This window comes from Symphalangus syndactylus, chromosome X (genome assembly GCF_028878055.3).
Source record: "Symphalangus syndactylus isolate Jambi chromosome X, NHGRI_mSymSyn1-v2.1_pri, whole genome shotgun sequence".
Lineage (NCBI taxonomy): Eukaryota > Metazoa > Chordata > Mammalia > Primates > Hylobatidae > Symphalangus > Symphalangus syndactylus.
In genome coordinates, this window is record NC_072447.2 from 80,326,351 (window position 1) to 80,345,940 (window position 19,590).

The 19,590-nt window shown below is 36.5% G+C and overlaps 1 protein-coding gene across 6 annotated transcripts in view; it reads right to left on the reverse strand.

Moving 5' to 3' along the window:
• The window catches only part of PHKA1 (phosphorylase kinase regulatory subunit alpha 1), a 139,400-nt gene that overhangs the window by 47,075 nt on the left and 72,735 nt on the right, over positions 1–19,590 (reverse strand). For 4 of the 6 annotated variants that reach the window (XM_055268708.2, XM_063634348.1, XM_055268709.2 and 1 more), the window contains exons 15-19: positions 15,831–15,940; positions 14,711–14,855; positions 6,585–6,663; positions 2,733–2,899; positions 350–526 (exon numbers count right to left, since the gene is read on the reverse strand). In XM_055268708.2, coding sequence (XP_055124683.1) covers positions 350–526; positions 2,733–2,899; positions 6,585–6,663; positions 14,711–14,855; positions 15,831–15,940 — 678 coding nt within the window. The remainder of the gene's footprint in view (positions 1–349; positions 527–2,732; positions 2,900–6,584; positions 6,664–14,710; positions 14,856–15,830; positions 15,941–19,590) is intronic. The other 2 variants (XM_055268710.2, XM_063634349.1) reach the window with 1 other exon arrangement.

Below are 19,590 nucleotides of genomic sequence, written 5' to 3' on the forward strand. Positions count from 1 at the left end.
CGGAAACAACAAAATTCCATAGAAGTAATTTTCCCAAAGGAAAAGCCCTTTCTACCATTTCAAACTTTAATGTTACAGTTGAATATGCTCCATGTCTCTTGTTCTGCCTCTTTTTACCATGTTACCAGTTAAACCAGACTACATAGCACTACCTGCAGCATAACTATACACAATTCACTAATTTTACAAATATTTGAGTGTCTAATGTGTTCTAGGTGCTGTCTGAGATGCTGGGGATAAAGCAGTGAACAAAACTAAAGTTCCTGCTTACATTGTAATCAATGCCCGCCCCCATCCTGGGCTTCACATCATCCTGTGCCTGACTCTGGTGAGTCACGGCATTACTCACTCTGTACATGCAGTTCCTTGGCCTTGGTCACCAAGGACATTAAGTCGCAGGTTGTTTGCACAGCAGCTCGGAACCGATCTAGCCCTCCCTTCTGTGAGGTAGGGGCTAGTTTAGGATGGGGAGCAGTGTGTGCCAAAAGGCGATCTAAATAACGGGCAACTTCATCACCACAGCGAGCTGCAAGGTTAGTGGGGGGAGGGGGAAGAGAAAAGAATGAAAATATTTTAGTTACTTTACAATCTACCCCAGCAAAGAGAATTATTGGCTCCTGTGCTCACAACACAGCACCAGAAGTAGGTTGTTTTTAGCTCATGGAGGGAAAGCTTGTGATCATGACATAACCTCATCACTTTAAGATCCAGCGACCATGGCCATTTACCAGGATCCACCTCTTCTTCAGCTTGCTGAGACAAGGTCAGGGTTCTTGAAAGCAGTATGAGCTTGTTTTATATTGGAGCAAGCATTTTGCAATCTGTGTATTTGTGTGTGTGCATGTGATGGTAATGGTGGCAGGGATGGAGGAGGAACAGAACAGGGAGCTTTAGGTCGCACTAATGTGAGGGGACTTTGGTGAGGAAGGGCCAGGAAAGGGCAAAAATCTTCTTAGTCACCTCATTTGTTTATTCACCAAATATTTGTTGGCTGCTATGTACCAGGCAGTGTACTAGCTGCTGACATTTCAGTGGTGAAGAGGATGGATATGGTCCCTATCTTCTCGGGCTCCCCTTCTCCGATATACCTTCTATAATATTATCTCTGAGTATGGGTAATGGAAAGAAAAACATACATGTATCCTGTGGAAGCTTAATATTTCAGACTTTACATGAATATTCACAAGGTTTATAGTTAGAAAAGAACACTATTCAGATCGATACCAAGTCTGCTATATCAGTCATGAGTCACCTTGTTTTTGATGATATTTACTGATATCTCCAGATGTCTTTCTGTGCTCTGATGTGACTAATGCAAACTAGTAGAGGTGTAAGAATGAAGCTCATATTCAGCGACATCCTAATGACAAAGATTGTAACCTTGAATACAATCTAGAAACTTGAGTGGAGGATTATGAAGAATATGGAGAGAAGCTCTTTACCCACAGAAGGGCTGGCAAGCAATGAATACATTCATTTTGAGACCACTGATGAGTAAACCCGGAACTAGGAAAGTGATTCAGAATGCCATAATGTCATATTCAGTAATACATATCATTAGAAATATATATTTTAGTAATCCAATGGAATGAGTACTACAGATAAAAATCACAACTATCCATAGAATAGCAAACAATCTCAATATATGATCTTCTCATTTAATTTTCAAAGTATTTTATGCTAAGACATCATGACTTTGGTTATTACTGATAACAGTAAATAGGCTTGTATTTAATGTACTTTTCCAACAAAGAAATTCAACTGTTTTAGATCTTACAAAAACAAATACAGAATGAATGAAGTGGTGCTTAGTGAGTAAATGTTGGGCCCAAAAAAGAAAATAGTCCTTCTGACTGCTAATGTGTTGTCCTATTGTATGAGATTGTGCTGGCTGACCTCACTGAGGGCAGCAAATTTATTTTTTTCTTTTCTCCAACATACCACTCTTAAGATAAATAAATTGGCTGCCTTAAGATACAGGCTAACAGTCAAATACCCAGACAATGAAAGCAGGCAAATCATGTTTTAGAGGGCTAGACAAATAATTCTTTCTTATTGGCCCTTCTTTGTATGAGATTCAAGCAACATAATGCCTGCTCCGCCTAAGTCAGTATTTTAACACTGTAGGGTACTGTTGCTCACTCACTTTCAATTCATGCCCCTGCAATGCTTTCTCACTATATCACCTGTGTATTCCTAGAAGCCAATTAGAGTTTGACTTAGTTGTATTTGCCTAGTTTGTACTATGAAAATAACAGACATACTGAATAGGCTTTTTCAAAATACACAGACCTCCCCAGAGATTCTGATATGCTCCTCTAATATTATATGAAAAGGGCTCTAATTAAATTTCATATTTTTATACTTTTTAATGTCAAAAAGCAGTACTGTGTATGTATTATTTTCCTACTTCAGACTTGATTAATCATCTCTCACTCACCACTGCTTCTTCCCATGTCAAAATCACCAGCCACTTCAAACGCCTGAGAGAGGAATCTTCCCCAATCTTAGTAAGGGACAGTCCAACTCCATACTCCACAATTACCACAGGAATATTAGACCAGAAACCAAAGGTAAGTAGAGGGAGGAAAAGTAAAGCCAAACAAAAGTAGAGATCTAGAGTGAGGATAGAACACTGTGAGACTGCTGGCAGCATAAATTATTAAGGATGGTGCTAAACAATATTTTGTAGTTTTGTTCAGCCAGGCCAGTGCTTTATGAAGCCTCCTTACCATGACTGGTTGAATCATAATCATTCATCCAGTTGCCAGATTCCAGGTAATCATAGTTGTCATCGTAATCTTCACTGTACAGCTTACCCTCAGGTCCAGGGTCCATGAAGCTCAGGTGTGTGCAACAAGATGTTGTCAAAAACTCTGACAATTTACCTGTTTGAACCCTAAAAATTAGAGGAGGATAGAAAACAGAAAATCAGGGGTGATCCTTTTTAAACAACACAATCTTAGTGATAGAAGAACACCTAATATGTTTTGTTGGGGGATTACTAATGTGCATACATTAATATAAATTTTGTAAAAATAAAATTTTACAGCACCCCTAGGCATGGTGTACATCTCAAATGGTTAGGGGACTATATTAATAAAGGTTACAATTATGGATTAACAATCCACCAGCAGACCAGTTTTGCTCTCTTCTACTGCCATATATTACGTTGCTAACTATGCCAAACATCTGGTAAAAATTTGCATTGGCTACTGGAGAAGCCTGGAGAGAATGAAGATAAATCATCAGAAACCCATCACTTCATTAAAAAAATACCCAAAGGCCATTTGAACATAAACGATGGTACCTGACAATTCTGTAAATTATAGTAGACTGTAAGCCATATCGTCTCCTACTTATGAAGACAATTACAAAACCCAGAAGCAAAGTCAGCATTACCAAATTTCAAAAGAGGCCAACTTGAAGGGGCTATCAATGGCCACACCTTGGATAATTAAAATATTGAAATAATGACATAAATGGATCATGGCATATTGAATAAAATAATCCATGAATCTGTGCTGATACTAAACTACAAAATAAAAGGGGGTAAGGGAAAGCTCTTTTTTTAACATAAGAATTTCAATCAATAAATGTACCCAGAATGATAGAAACACCATTTAATAACTCCATTAGTAATAAGTGAATTCATGCAAGGATCAACGGAAGCTAATACAATTTGATCAAAGACCGTTGGAGAAAGGATATGCAGAAACCTGGCAGATACCAGGTTGAACACTTTAACCAAGTGATCAAGGTTATCATCACCCAATAATGTTACGAACAAATCTCATGTGCCTCTGATATGATGCACTGAAAGAGACTGTAGTAAATTCTTATAATTGTATGTTTCCCTGGCATCTATTTTGAATATAAGCTTAACTTTCTCATACCAGAAGCAGAGTGCAGGAATCTTTGACAGTTTCCAGTTCTATACCTCCCTCAATTCCTCACTGTGGTCAGTCCACATATCTGCCTTATACAACTTCCTCCTGGGAACCACCTCCCTAAGGGACAGCTAAATATGATCTATTTGACTAGCCTCAGTGATCCTCACATCCTACATGAACTATGCCAATATGCCACAGTGACCACCTCTCAGTCACAGTGTGACCTCCAGGAAGTCATGCCTACTTGCTTTAAACCCACCAATTAAAACTCCCCAAGGAATATCTGTTTGGATAATGCCCTGGACCTCAATAAAGGAATTGGCCCATGGGTCTCTCTTTTTCTCTCTCCACATGCTCCCTGACCTCAGTGTGTGTGGCCTCCAGGTATTCTGTGTACCCCACCTGCAGGACCTGTAGGTAATAAAATCTTTATTTCCATCTTGTGCCTCTCCTAACCATTGAAGGGGTGCTCTCCATCTTAAAGATCCTAACTTAAAACAAGGACCCAACATCACACAGGTAGTATTCCTGCCAAAAACATATAGCCTGAATCTAATAATGAGAAACCACCAGCCAAATCCAAATTGTGAGATGTTCTGCAAAATAACTGACCTGCATTCTTCAAAAATGTAATGAAAACTGTCATGAAAGATTGACAAAAGGCTGGAGAACTCTTCTCGATTAAAAGATACCAAAGAGATATAACAACTAAGTGCTAACATGTGATCTTTGATTGGATCCTGGATTGGTGGGAAAACAGCTATGAAAAATAAAAAGTTACCCAATTATCCCAATAATGTTTTAACTGTTTTTATTTTTCCTTCTACTTTATTTCCAACTTTTATTTTAGGCTCAGGGGTACATGTGCAGATTTGTTACATGGGTAAATTGCATGTCACAGGGGTTTGGTGTACAAATTACTTTGTCACCCATAGTAAGCATAGTATCCAATAGGTAGTTTTGCAATCCTCACCTACCTCTCGCCCTCCACCCTCAAGAAGGTCCTGGTGTCTATTGTTTCCTTCTTTGTGTCCATGTCTACTCAACGTTTAGTTCCCACTTATAAGTGAGAACATGTGGTATGTGGTATTTGGTTTTCTGTTCCTGCATTAATTTGCTTAGGATAATGGCCTCTATATGCATTCATGTTGCTGCAAAGGACATGATTTTGTTCTTTTTTATGGCGTTGTAGTATTCCATGGTGCGTTATGTACCACATTTCCTTCAACAAGTCCACCATAGATGGGTATCTAGGTTGATGCCCATCTTTGTCTTTGCTATCGTGTCTAGTGCTGTGATGAACATATGCATGTAAGTGTCTCTATGGTATAATAATTTATATTCTTTTGGATATATATCCAGTAATGGGACTGCAGGGTAGAATGGTAGTTCTATTTTAAGTTGTTTGAGAAATCTAAAAACTGCTTTCCACAGTCTCCCAGGCTGGAGTGCAGTGGCGCAATCCTGGCTCACTGCAACTTCCGTCTCCCAGGTTCAAGAGATTCTCATGTCTCAGCCTCCCGAGTAGCTAGGATTACAGGTATGCACCAACACACCTGGCTAATTTTTTTATTTTTTGTAGAGAGAGGTTTTTGCCATGTTGGCCAGGCTGGTCTTGAACTCCTGGCTTCAAGTGATCTGCCCCCCTTGGCCTCCCAAACTAAGTGTGATTATATTATAGTTATATGTAAGAATGCACTTGTTCTTAGACAAAACAAAGAAAACTTAAGTATTTAGGGTTGAAGAGTTATGATGTCTATGGCTAATTATTTTAGCAAAAAAGCATGTGTGTATATATATGTATATATATTATAAAACACGTAGTATATGTAGTATGTACATATGTGTGTATATGCATATGTATGTGTATGGGACTACGTAGGGAGGAAGAGAGAAAGGAAGGGGGGAAAGGCAGGAAGGGAGGGAAGGGAAGAAATAGAGAATGTACAGTGGGACAAAATGTTAATAACAGGTGAATCTTGAGAAAGGGTATATGGGTGTTCAGTAGTATTCTTGCAAATTTCTGTAAGCTGGAAATTTTTCAAAATAAAAACTTAGGAGGAAAAAGAAAAGAAAAGCAGCTAGAATCAAATAATCCAGTAGGCATTAAAAAAACAAAACAAAACAGGTTTTCTGATCCTTTGAGATCTAGGCAAAGAACAGGGTAGGAAAAACTTCCAACCTTCCTCTACAACATTAAATTCCTTGATTCAATCTATCAAACATTAGCTCCTCTAAGCAGGATGGGATTATGTTATTGAAGATACAGTTAGCCCCCGCTTACTCCTGCAGGATATGTTCCAAGACCCCCTTGTGGATTCCTGAAACTGCAGATAGTACTGAACCTTATATATATAATGTGTTTTTTCTTATACATACATACCTATGATACAGTTTAATTTATAAATTAAGCATAGTAAGAGCTTAAAATAATGAAATAGAACAATTATAACAATATACTATAATAAAAGTTATGTGAACGTAGTCTGTCTCTGTCTCAAAATACCTTACTGTACTGTACTCACCTATTTGCAGACTATAGGTTGACCATGGGTAACTGAAATATTGGAAAGTGAAACTGTAGATAAGGGGGGACTATCATACACAGAAAGGCATCACAGGTATGCCACTACTATATCCAGCCCCCTAATTTCATTTCATTTCACTAAAGAGTGTATAGAGGTCACTTACCTTGCCCCACCAAAATAGCCATCTTGCATTTTTCGGAGTGCTGCCAGGATACTTGAATTCAAGCTTGTTCCATCTTCATCTTGAAATGAACAGAATTTTAAAACAATCTTTGTGGTTTTAACTCTGAAGTAGGGGGAAATCTTGTAATTATTTCAAATCAACATTCTGGTGGTTACAGTACAAACGAGACACTCCTCATTGACCACCCTGATTTTAACAATTCATCTGAGAGCCAACAACACTTAAGAATGGGCAAATAGTAAGGGATGATGACTGACAGATTTCCTCAAAGGCATTATCTTATTTGTCAGAAGTACTTAGCACAGTGCCTGATGGCAGAACACTGAATGACTACTGAATGCTGATAATAATACCAGTAGCCACTACTTGTTGAATGTTATGTGCCAAGCACTGTGCTAAACATTTTATACACATTATCTCATATAAAGAACCTTGGCACATATGTCTGTGTATAGGCATAAAAAATATCTAGAAAGCTAACAATTATCTGATTTTATGTGGAAGGAATCATACTACACATACTCTTTCATGATCTGCTTTCTAACTTAACCTTTGTAATAGCTAAAAATAATTCCTAGTAAATTTAGACTGTTTTATATTATAATCAACACTGTAATGAAGACCATTGTACCTACATCTTGATGCACTTATTCTATTATATCCTTAGGTTAAATTCTTACAAGTAGAACTATTAGGACAAATGAAAAACTTACTAAGTAAATTTACAGAGACTGCCAAATTACCCACTATAAGAGTTGTGCCAATTTTATTTCCACCAACAGTATAGAAAGTGACTTTTTCTTACACTTTTTTTTTTTTTGAGACAGAGTCTCGCTCTGTTACCCAAGCTGGGGTGCAATGACGTGATCTCGACTCACTGCAAGATCCGCCTCCCGGGTTCACGCCATTCTCCAGCCTCAGCCTCCCCAGTAGCTGGGACTACACGCGCCCACCACCACGCCCAGCTAATTTTTTGTATTTTTTTTTTTTTTTAGTAGAGACGGGGTTTCACCGTGTTAGCCAGGATGGTCTTGACCTCCTGACCTCGTGATCCACCCGCCTCAGCCTCCCAAAGTGCTGGGATTACAGGCGTGAGCCACCGCGCCCGGCCTTTCCTACACTTTTAACAACAATGGGCAATAATCTTTTAAATTTTTCTTAATCTGACAGGTAAAACAAGAAGATATTGTTTTAATTTTATTGCCAATAAGATTATGCATATTTTCATGTATTTACTAAAAATCTGTGTTTCTTTTATGAATTGCCTGATCATGTCCTTTTCCCATTTTTCCATTAGGTAGTTTATCTTTTTTCAATTGACTTTCAAGAGTTCTTTGTGTTTTGTGGATATTACCCTTTTCACTCTCATATGTATGACAAATACTTTATCAAGTTTATTATTTTTCTTTCAACCGCATCCACAGTGCTTTTGATATAAAAAATTTTCATGTTTTAAAATCTGACAATATTTTATTTTTGTGTCTTGCAAAGGACAGCTCTCTTCAACCTAAGATAACAAAAATATTCCCATATATATATATATATTTATTTATTTATTTATTTTTTTGAGATGGAGTCTGGCTCTGTCGTCCAGGCTGGAGTGCAGTGGTGCAATCTCCGCTCACTGCAAGCTCCGCCTCCCAGGTTCAAGCGATTCTCCTGCCTCAGCCTCCCAAGTAGCTGGGACTATAGGCATGTGCCCCACACCTGGCTGTATTTTTAGTACAGATGGGGTTTCACCATGTTGGCCAGGCTGGTCTCAAACTCCTGACCTCAAGTATCCTCCCGCCTTGGCCTCCCAAAGTGCTGGGATTATAGGCTTGAGCCACCCCGCCCAACCTCCCATATTTTTTTCTAAGACTCTCACAGGTTTATTTTTTATGTTAAGCTCTTTAATCTATTTAGAATGTATTTTTGCAAAAAAAGTAAAGTAGCAAGCCTAAATGAATTATTTTCCCAAATGTATTTATATTTACATTTTGTCTCTATTTGAAATTCTATCTTCATCATTATTTTAATTACAATGGATCTTTCACGTTCTTTTTAAAAATCTGGTTATTCATTTACATTTTCTCTTACATATGAAATCGAGGTTCAGCTTGTTCATAAAAATTTATGTTTTTATTATTATTGGGAATTGCCTGAATTGATATAATGAAAGTGGGTAATTTCTCAATATTAACTATTTATGTCTAGGAACATGGTGTACCTCTCTACTAATTAAAATATTTTATTGTCTTCAATAGTTTTATAGTTTTTCTCATACACTTTTATAAGTGTTCCTATTCAGCTTATACTTGTATTCTTACTTTTGTAGAAAATCTGTCAATTTTATCTAGATAGATGTACAAAATTGTAGTTGGTATTCTTTTACAGTGTTTAAAGTCTCCTCTATTTCTGTTGCTATATCTCCTTTGTCTTTCCTAACATTTTTATTATCTGTTTTTTTCTTTACTCTGAATTCTACTTTACCAGATATTAATGTAGCTACTTCTGCTTTTTAAAATTAATGTTTACATGGTATATCCTTTTCCTTCCTTTTCTTTTCAGTCTACGTATATTGTTATATTTGAACTGATGTATTTTGGCTATTTAAATTTAAAGTAATTATTGATATGTTAGGATTAAGTCTGCCATTTTATTGTTTTCTATTTGTACCTCTGTTCTTCATTTGTCTATTTTCTTCTTCCTGCCTTCTTATGGGTTACTTTTATATTTTTTAGAATGCCATTTTGATTTATCTATACGGGGTTTGACTGTTATCTCGTTCTATAGGTTTCTTAGTGGTTACTCTAGGCATTGTCTTATATATACAAACATGATGCATATATCACTCTTTACTAGTGTCAACATTATACCAATTAAAGTGATGTATAGAATCTTATCTCCCATTAAGATCCTTACTTTTCCCCATTTATAATATACTTGCCTTGAATATTTCTTCTACATACTTTGAGAACTACATTAAGCAATGCTTGTCAAGCATAATTTAGAAAATTGAAGTGGAAGGAGTTTGAGATCAGCCTGGCCAACATGGCGAAACCCCGTCTCTACTAAAAAAATACAAAAACTTAGCCAGGCATGGTGGTGCGCACCTGTAATCCCAGCTACTGGGGAGGCTGAGGTAGGAGAATCACTTGAACCCGGAAGCTGGAGGTTGCAGTGAGCTGAGATTGCGCCATTGCACTCCAGGCTGGGTGACAGAGAGAGACTCTGAAAAAGAAAAAGAAAAAGAGAGAGAGAGAGAGAGAGGGAGAGAGAGAGAGAGAAGGGGGGGAATTGAAGTGGAGAAAGTCTATTGCATTTACTCATATTTTCACTCCTTCTATTTTTATTTTTTCTTTTTGATGTTTCAAGATTCCATCTATTATTATTTCCTTTCTGTTTCAAGAACTTTCTTCAAACCATTATTTTAGGGCAGATCTCCTGCTGACAAATTCACTTAGCTTTCCTACATCTGAGAATGTCTTTTCCTTTTATTCTTGAAGTACACTGGACAGGGCAAAATTCTTGGTTTAAAATTCTTTTTTTTTTCAGTACTTAAAAAATGTTGTGTCACTTCCCTCTGGTGTCCATGGTTTCTGATGAGAAATTTGCTGTCATTCTGTTTGTCGCTTATAGACATGGTATTGTTTCTTTCTGGCCACTTTCAAGATATTTCTTCTTTAATGTTCAAGAACTTTATTATTATGTGTTTTGACGTGGGTTTATCATGTTTAAGAATTTCTCATTTTTTAAAAAATTTGTAGGTTTATGTCTTTTACCAATTTTTCAGTCATTATTAGTTGGAATGCTTTTTCTGTTTTTCTCTCATACTTTTTCTCCTCTTTCTGAAACTTTTATAACATGAATGTTAGATCTTTTTAACATGAATGTTAAAAAATGTTAAATCTTTTGTTATTAGTCCGACAGGTCTTTGAGGCTCCGTTCATATTTTTTCAGTTTTTTTTTTACTGTGTTGTTCAGAATGGGTCATTTCTATAGTTCTGTATTCAAGTTCCCTCTGTTGTCTCCATTCTGCTACTGGGCCTATCTAGTGAGTTGTCCATCTCAGTTATTGTATTTTTCAGTCCTAAAACTTCCATTCAGTTCTTTGTATCTTCAGTTTCTTTGCTAAGACGTACATTCTACTTTATCATTAGTTTCAAGTGTGACTGTAATTGTGTGTGAAAGTGTTTTTATGATAACTGCCTTAAAATCTTTGCATGGTAACTCCAACATTTGTTGATATCTGTTGATCACTGACACTACACTGGCTGAAGTGGGAGGAGCTCCTCTACTTTTGGGCAAGGATGAAAGTTTAAGCTCCCCACTAGCCCTTCTCTGATACTACTCCTAAGAGGGAGAGGGATGCCTCTTCAGAGCTGTGCAAGCGTGGAAGTCTAGAGTCCCCACTCAGTCTCTGCTGACAGGGGCATAAGTGGGGCCAAGTAAAATAGGGTCTAAAAGTTTTCTGTCTCTCTAGGTGGCTCCTTTCCTGTTCCTTCAGGTACACAAAGCAGATTTTTCTTGGGTCTTTAAAAAAATCTGTTTTTCCTTTTTTTTTTTTTTTTTTTTTTTCCTTTTTGTATTTCTGAGATGTCAGCTTCTCTAGCTTCCAGTCCAGGACATATAAGGCCCAGGATATTTACTGCTCTGCTGTTCCTCAGGTCTTAAAGTCCCTAGCTGATCTGCCTGCTTTCCAACTTTCGGAGTTTTCTTATGTCTGTTTTATATATAATGTCAAGGATTTTTAGCTGCACTTAGCAGGAGGAATAGGGAGAAGTGAGTCTATGCCATCTTGTCTCAAAACTAAAAGTCACTTTTTAAAAGTATAAGTATTTAAGGATATGAAATTTTCTAAATATGACTTTGACCAAATCTCATAAATTATAAGTAGTGGTATCATTTTTCATTTCTAAGAAGCATATAATTTCAAATTTGACTTTCTCTTTAATCTAATAATTATTTGGGAAAAAATATAATTCCTTTATAGTTAGATTCTTTTTAACTATTCTGTGTTAATTAGTTTTATGTCACATATCTGGCAATATCGTTTATATGATTTCTACTTTTTAAACATAAACATTCTTTGTGTGTTCTGCCTTTTTGGATACATAGTTATATATATACCCATAAATACAAAAATCAAGTTTGTTACTCCTCTATGTCTTTAATTATTTTGTATAATTCAACTGTGACATTCTGATAGAAGTATGTTGTTTTTTCCCACCATGAATATATAATAGTTTTGTGATATTGTCCCTAAGTTTTCCTAAACACTTGCTTTATGCATTTAATTCACATTATTCAGTACATGAAAGTTTATATATGTTATATCATGTTGGTGTACTATTTATCAATATAAAATATCCTTCTTATCTCATTTACTGATTTTTGCCTTGAATTTTATTTGCTATTTTTGATACTAATACTGCTACCACTGCTTTCTTGTCAGCATTTACATGATATATCTTTACATATTCTTTTCTTCCATCTTTCTGTATGATTTTATTTTAGGGATATCTATTGTAAATAGCATCCACCTGGATGCCATTTATGTATTATTTTTGCTCTTTTATGTATTACAGGAATCTTTGTCTTTAATATGAGAATTTAACTAATCCACATTTCAATGTGATCACTAATGTTTGTTCTCTTTTCACCAGCACAAAATTTTCACTGGCAAAAACACACTGTTGTTGGTAATGTTTCAGGGACTGAAAGATCTGGTTTGAGGCCCGGCTCTGTCACTTACCAGCTTTCTGACTTTGGATAATGAGTACCTACCTGAATAAGAGTGTTGTAGAGATTTCAAAATAATTTATTGAAAGCACTTAGCTCAGTGCCTGGCATAGAGAAAGTATTCAGTAAATATTACAGTTATTATTGCTATTGTTATTGTTGTTTTTGTTATGTGACCACATATCAAGTACCAAAAATGCTTGATTTAAGCCTAGATCTTTAGTTTTATTCTGCTTCCCAAGCTGTGGCTATGTATCTCATCCCAACTCTCAGGTATTTCAATTCTGAAATCTCTTTGTCACTACAAATTCATGTCCCTTTATAACTGGCTTCTTCGTATAAAATGTCTCTGATTGTATCAATGCAGCAACATTTACCTAGTGCTATGATCTGAATGTGTCCCCAAATTCGTTTGTTGAAACTTAATCACCAATGTGATAGCATTAAGAAGTAGGCCCTCTAGGGTGATTAAGTCATGAGTGTGGAGCCATCATGGATGGGATCAGGGCCCTTATAAAAGGGCTTAAGAGAGTGGGTTTGCTTCTTTTCTGTCCCTTCTACAATGTAAGAACACGTGTGTCTGCTGCAGAGGATGAAGCAACAAGGCACCATCTTAGAAGGAGAGACTTCAGGTCCTTCCCAGACACCAAACCTGTCAGCACCTTGATCTTGGACTTCCTAGCTCCCAGAACAGTACAAAATAAAATTCTATTGTTTATAAATTACCAACTTTTTGGTATTTTGTTATAGCTATCTTAATTCATACCTTATATCTAGTTAGCCAATACCTGAGTTGGGTGTTGCTTAAAATGACTCGTATCTTTCTTTTTCATTCTGCTTTTATTACCTCCAATCCAGTGTACCCTCTCTTCACCTCATATGTGGATTAATTTCTTTGACATCAGTCTCTCCCCATTACAAAGTGTACTGTCACCAATAGTCCCCAAACATCATTTTTATCATATTACTCCTTGCTCAAAACCTTTTGATAGTTTCAGACTTCTGAGAAAAATCTGTATTAAATATCTTTGCTTATTTTCAAGGTCTTCATTATTGAACCCTACCTTACTTTTCCCATTTTGCTTATAATTATACTCCAACACACAAACTCCACTCTATTCAGGTGGGTCACTTCATTCTCCTCTTACGGGTCAAGTTCATTCTTGCCTCTACGGCTCACTCATGGTATTTTCCTCCTCACTTACAGTACCTTTCCTTCTGCACTCCTGTCATCTGAATACTATCCACTCCAAAAAGCCTGGTTAAGTCCTACCTCAGTTGAGAAATTTTCTTTGTCAACTGGATCTCCTTCACTGTAAAATACTGATCTAATGGTTTAGTAATTCTTTATATATTGTCTTAAATTGTTTCTATCATTCTTGCATATTAGCTTTTCATCTCCAATTAGACTTTATACTTTCTGAAGACAATTCTGCAAATATAGTAGTTTTTAAATGGGTACTTGTGTTAACTGTCTTAAGTAATGAAGAAAGACAAAGAGAAGAAAGACTACCCTACTTCCTCGAGTCCTGTGATATTGAAGCACTTTTGAGATGTGACCAAAATCCCTAACAGTCTGTCTGGATTTTGAATGATTTACAATAAGGGATTTTTCTTTAATGAAAAGGAATTCTATGTACTTTGGCAGTACAAACAGGTCTTTGGAAGCAACAGGAGAAACACAGAAAGGAAGCAGTTGCTTCAGTATTGGCTCTAGTCCTCCAGGAACTGAGAGGATAATAAAGCCTTTCACCCAGTTTCAAGTAAGCAATGTCAGGAAATCCAGTCCAAAAAAAAAAAAAAAAGAGGAAACGTAAGCCAAAAGCCTTTTGGCTTTTTCCCCTACTAGATTTTATAGCTTCCATTAGACAGGCTTTGGAAGAAGCAGCCTGGGAAATTATCTATAAAATCTTGATGTACCACTGGAGTAAGAAATATGCAGATATAGTATTACTGTCTTTAAAAATAATTGTATGAATAAAGTTTCTGAAAATTGACCTAGAAACTAATTATCTAAAGTAACCGCCAACCAAGTTTTAAGTTATCCTCTGCTACATTTTTTGAATTATAGCTCTCAAACTATCTGAAAACTATTCAATTATAGCCCTGAAATTATCCTTGTATGTTGATTTATGTATTATATATAGTCTGTCTTCACCTTCTAAAGCATAAGCTCCATGAGAACAGAAACCTCATCTGCCTTATTCACTCCATGTGTCCCCAGTGCTTAGAAAAGTGCTTGGCATAAAATAGGAGCCAATAAATACTGCTGAAAGAATAAATTATAAGAAGTAGCTCTCTAGAATCACCAAGATGTTGAAGGGCTAAATCTATGACTTATTTCCAAAATACATTCATTCCTTGCCTCATGCAGCCCTTACCAAGCATGCTGTGTGAGATGGGGAAGGTGATGGTGGGCTGGCCTGTCATCCGCCAGCGGCTACAGAGGTAGGAGAGGTCTGTTCTAAGCATTTCCACTATCATCTTGTTGTCCAGAGCCAGGTAGAACTGTTGCTGGTCTATAAACTGAGACAAATAAAAATAATAGCTCAGAATAATTTACTCTTACAATTATCAAGTAATATTTTAAACTACTCGCATATTCAGAAGAGTATCCAAGATGTCACAGGGCAATGATACCCCCACATTTAATGTCTAATACATTCCAAAGTATCTGGGGTTAACTGGCACATATAATAATTTCTGACATTTTTACGGTATGCTGCAGTTTACAAAGCATTTTCAAGTATATAATTTTATTTAATCCTGTAACCCCCCAGTGAGGGCTTTTCTTCTTTTAATAGATGAAAAATAAGGCTAAGAGATGATACGTGGATTAGCAAAATCATATGGCTAGCAAATGGCAAAGTCAGAAATAGAATCTATGATCCATTACTCTTTTGTTTATACCTACCTCAGCTGCACTATTTCAAATGTAAGATGACAAATGGGGAGTTTAAGCTTTCTTTCCAGAAAATGGTTTCTCCTCCCCATAAACACATATAATCAGGTTTGTTATTATCATGTAGCTAATAAACATCAGGCTAACAACGTGTTTAATAACAGCTAAAACAGTACCGACATTTTTCTTTAGAAGAGGATACTGAAGATTTCTATGAAATGTAAAAAGGGCCCTTCCTCCAAACAAAGAAAACATAATTCAGCTGAATAAAAAAGGTTGTATTTTGTTTATAAAGGACACATACAGTTTTATTTTTAACTTTTAAAAGTAACGATTACTTTTGTAAGTACTCTAGCATTTGTAAAATCCTTAGTTTCTGCAATAACCAAGGTTACTTTTGGCAGTTACAATCACTTAGTGAAACTCTGTGCTGGAAGTTCAATTCAGTTCAGCTCTATAAATATTCACTGAGTAAGTTATGTGCAAGGCCTGGTGGAACTCTTTGACACTTATCCCAACTCCAGTAAATGCTTTATTTCTTCAATGTTTTTCTTTAATTTCCATTCAACTCAATGCACATTGCAGTTTATTTCCCCCACCTGTGGAGTGAAAGTAAAGATAGTTTTCCGAATGTCATAGAGTTTTGAAGTTCCAAGCACTCCCATGTGTCTGTAGGGTCGTCCACTGAGTTTCATTCTATTGTTGCATCCTGATACAGAATTGAGAAATGGTAAAAAATATTTCTAGAGCACAAATCAAATCAGCAAACATTTTTGCATATATATATATACACACACACACATACACAATGTATGTATATACATATAGACACACACACACACACATCCACTGTATTTCCTTGAATTTAAGTTGTCTTCTTTTTACAGTTTAGCATTCTGAAATTGGAATCCAACCTATAATTGATATCTATGTTAAATGTAGCTGAATTTCTTTTCGTCTTCCAAAAGGGAGTTACAAAATCGATACCTTACGATGAGAAAATAGTTTATTCACACACATATTTTTCTTTTATATCATAGGATAACACTGTTTATATTGTTCTGAAACTGTTTTACCCAAAACACGTATTAAATATGCTTTCATGTCAGTACTGACAGAACTACTACTTTTTTATTTTTTGACTAGAACACATTTTTCTTGGGAATTTAATTTTTTTCCTTTGCTTTACCTAAGTGTTATAAAATATGCCAGTTTTAGTGTTGCTTTACTCTTAGGGGGCTAGCACCAGAGAATTGTCAAAGCCTTGGTCATATTCCAGGGTCCATGCAGTAAAGCACACATTTTATCTGAGACTGATGTCACAACCAGGTTTTCCCACTACTCCTTCCTTTTTGTTTCTATTTAATACTGTAAAATATATACAACATAAAATTTACCATTTACCATTTTAATAACCTTAAGTTCAGTGGCATTAAGTACATTTACATCATTGTGTAAACTTCACCACCAACTATCTCCAGAACTCTTTCATCTTCCCAAACTGAAACTCTATTCATTGAACAGTAACTTTTCATATTCTCTGCTTCCTAACCTCTGGCAACCACCGTTCTACTTTGTATCTCTATGAATTTGGTATCTCATATAAATGGAATAATACAGTATCTTTCCTTTTGTAACTAGCTTATTTCATTTAGCATAATCTTCAAAGTTCATCTATGTGTAGTATATGTCAGAATCTCCTTCGTTTTCAAGGCTTAATAATATTCCATTTTGGGTACACATTTTGTGTATACATTGCATATTGTTTATCCATTCATTGATGGACATTTGGGTTGTTTCCACTTTTTGGCTATTGTGGGCAATGCTGCATATTGATGTAGAAAATGTTCAAGTTCCTATTTTCACTTCTTTTGGATATATACTCAGAAGTGTAATTGCTGGATCATATAGTAATTCTATGTTTAATTTGTTTGAGGGACTGCCATACTGTTTTCCATAGGGGCTGACACATTTTACATTCCCATCCACAGTACACAAGAGTTTTCATATCTCCACATCCTCATGTTGGCTATTCAGGGTCCCTTGAGATTCCATATAAATTTTAGAAGAAATTTTTCTATTTTACAAAAATCGTCATTTGGGCTCTTGATAGGGCTTGCATAGAATCTGTTGATAGCTTTGGGTTGTACTGGCATCTTAAAAATATTATGTCTTTTAACCCACAAAGACAGCATGTCTTTCCATTTATTTGTGTCTTCTCTATTTCTTTTAGCAATGTTTTTCCATTTTCAGTGTACAAGTCTTTCACCTATTGGTTAAGCCTATTCTTAAGTATTTTATTCTTTTTGATGCTATTATAAATGGAACTGTTTTCTTTTTTTTCTTTTTTTAAATTTTTTTATTTTTATTATTTTTCTTTTTTTTTTTTGAGACGGAGTCTCGCTCTGTCACCCAGGCTGGAGTGCAGTGGCGCGTTCTCGGCTCACTGCAAGCTCCGCCTCCCGGGTTCACGCCATTCTCCTGCCTCAGCCTCTCCAAGTAGCTGGGACTACAGGCGCCCGCCACCACGCCCGGCTAATTTTTTTGTATTTGTAGTAGAGACGGGGTTTCACCGTGGTCTCGATCTCCTGACCTCGTGATCCGCCCGCCTGGGCCTCCCCAAGTGCTGGGATTACAAGCGTGAGCCACCGCGCCCAGCCTTGGAACTGTTTTCTTAATTTCCTTGTCAAATTGTTTATTTTTAGTGTATAAAAATGTAACTGACTTTTGTGTGCTGATTCTGTATCCTATAAGTTTGCTGAATTTGTTTATTAGTTCTCACAGGTTTTTTTTTTTTTTTTTTTTTTTTTAATAAAACCATGTCATCTGTGAATGGAGACCGTTTTAATTTTTCTTTGCCAATTTGGATGTCTTTTATTTCTTTTTCTTGTCTAACTGCTCTGGCTAGAACTTCCAATGCTGGCCGACTGTGATGGTGTGTGCCTGTTGTCCCAGAGACTAAGGTGGGAGGATCCCTTGAGTGCAAGAGTTTGTGACCAGCCTGGGCAACACAGTGAGGCCTTGTCTCAAAAAAAAAAAAAAAAAAATGCTATGTCAAATAGAAGTCTGTGTGTCTGTTTTATTTTTTCTTTTTTCTTTTATTAATTTTATTAATTTACCAATTAATAACAAGTCATGGTTTTCTAAGTCATGTCTTGTTATATTTTTTCAATGCTGAATACAGTGTATAAAGAATTGTAGAGGTTCTGGATGATATTATTTCCCTCCAGAGAAGATTCAGTTTATTTTAGCAGGCAGATACAGTATAAGCAGATCTTCTTAGCCCAATCAGGAATTAAGAAGATTGTGTTTTAGGATTTGTATTTGAGACTTTCTAAGAACTTGTTTATTTACGGTTTTTCCTTACTCCTAAGGTGTAGTCCACTCTTTAGGGGTTTCAATTGAAAGCCCAAGGTGTTTATCACAGCCCCTTCCACATAGGAAGGTCCAGAAATGCAATTTTTGTCTCCGTAGAACAGTGAGACTTTCTGCTTAGTTTCTTGGCCCCTTACATCATGCAAGCAAAACTTAAGAATCAGCAAATGCCTCAAAGGTAAACTGCACAGAGAATAGTGAGTTTATTCTTTGAGTGTGCCTTCTGTCCAAGGTTTTAGTTTCTCAAGTTCTGGCTGTTGTAATTACTCTCTGAAGCCTTCACTCACCTTCATTTTTAAAATCCAACCATTCCAGTTATTCTTAGTATGACAGCCCAATACAAGCTATTTCATCACAGCTGGAAGCTGAAAGTCTACCTTTTCTTTTTAGCTATGATACAATATACATAATTCTACCATTCTTGTTTCTACACATTACAGTACTTCTAATTGTTGTTTTGCCACCACAGATTATAATATAGTGAACATCCTTGAACATATGTCCTTGTGTACTTCTATGAGTGTTATATAGGATAGATTCTGGGCTGGGTGCAGTGGCTCATGACTGTAATTCCAGCACTTTGGAAGGGAGGCCAAGGTGGGCAGATCACGAGGTCAGGAGTTCGAGACCAGCCTGGCCAACATGGTGAAACCCCGTCTCTACTAAAAATACAAAAATTAGCCAGGCATTGTGGCAGGCACCTGTAATCCCAGCTACTTGGAAGGCTGAGGCAGGAGAATCACTTGAACCTGGGAGGCGGTGGTTGCAGTGAGCCGAGATCGCGCCACTGCACTCCAACCTGGGCAACAAGAGCGAGACTCCATCTTGGGGGGAGAAAAAGAAAAAAAAAAGGGTAGATTCTTAGAAGTAAGGTTGTTGGTCAAAGACATGTGCATTACTTTTTTTTTTTTATAGGTAATGCCTACCTGCTTCTAATTTACACTACCAGGAGTGCTGAGAGTGTCCACATCTCCACATATTCAT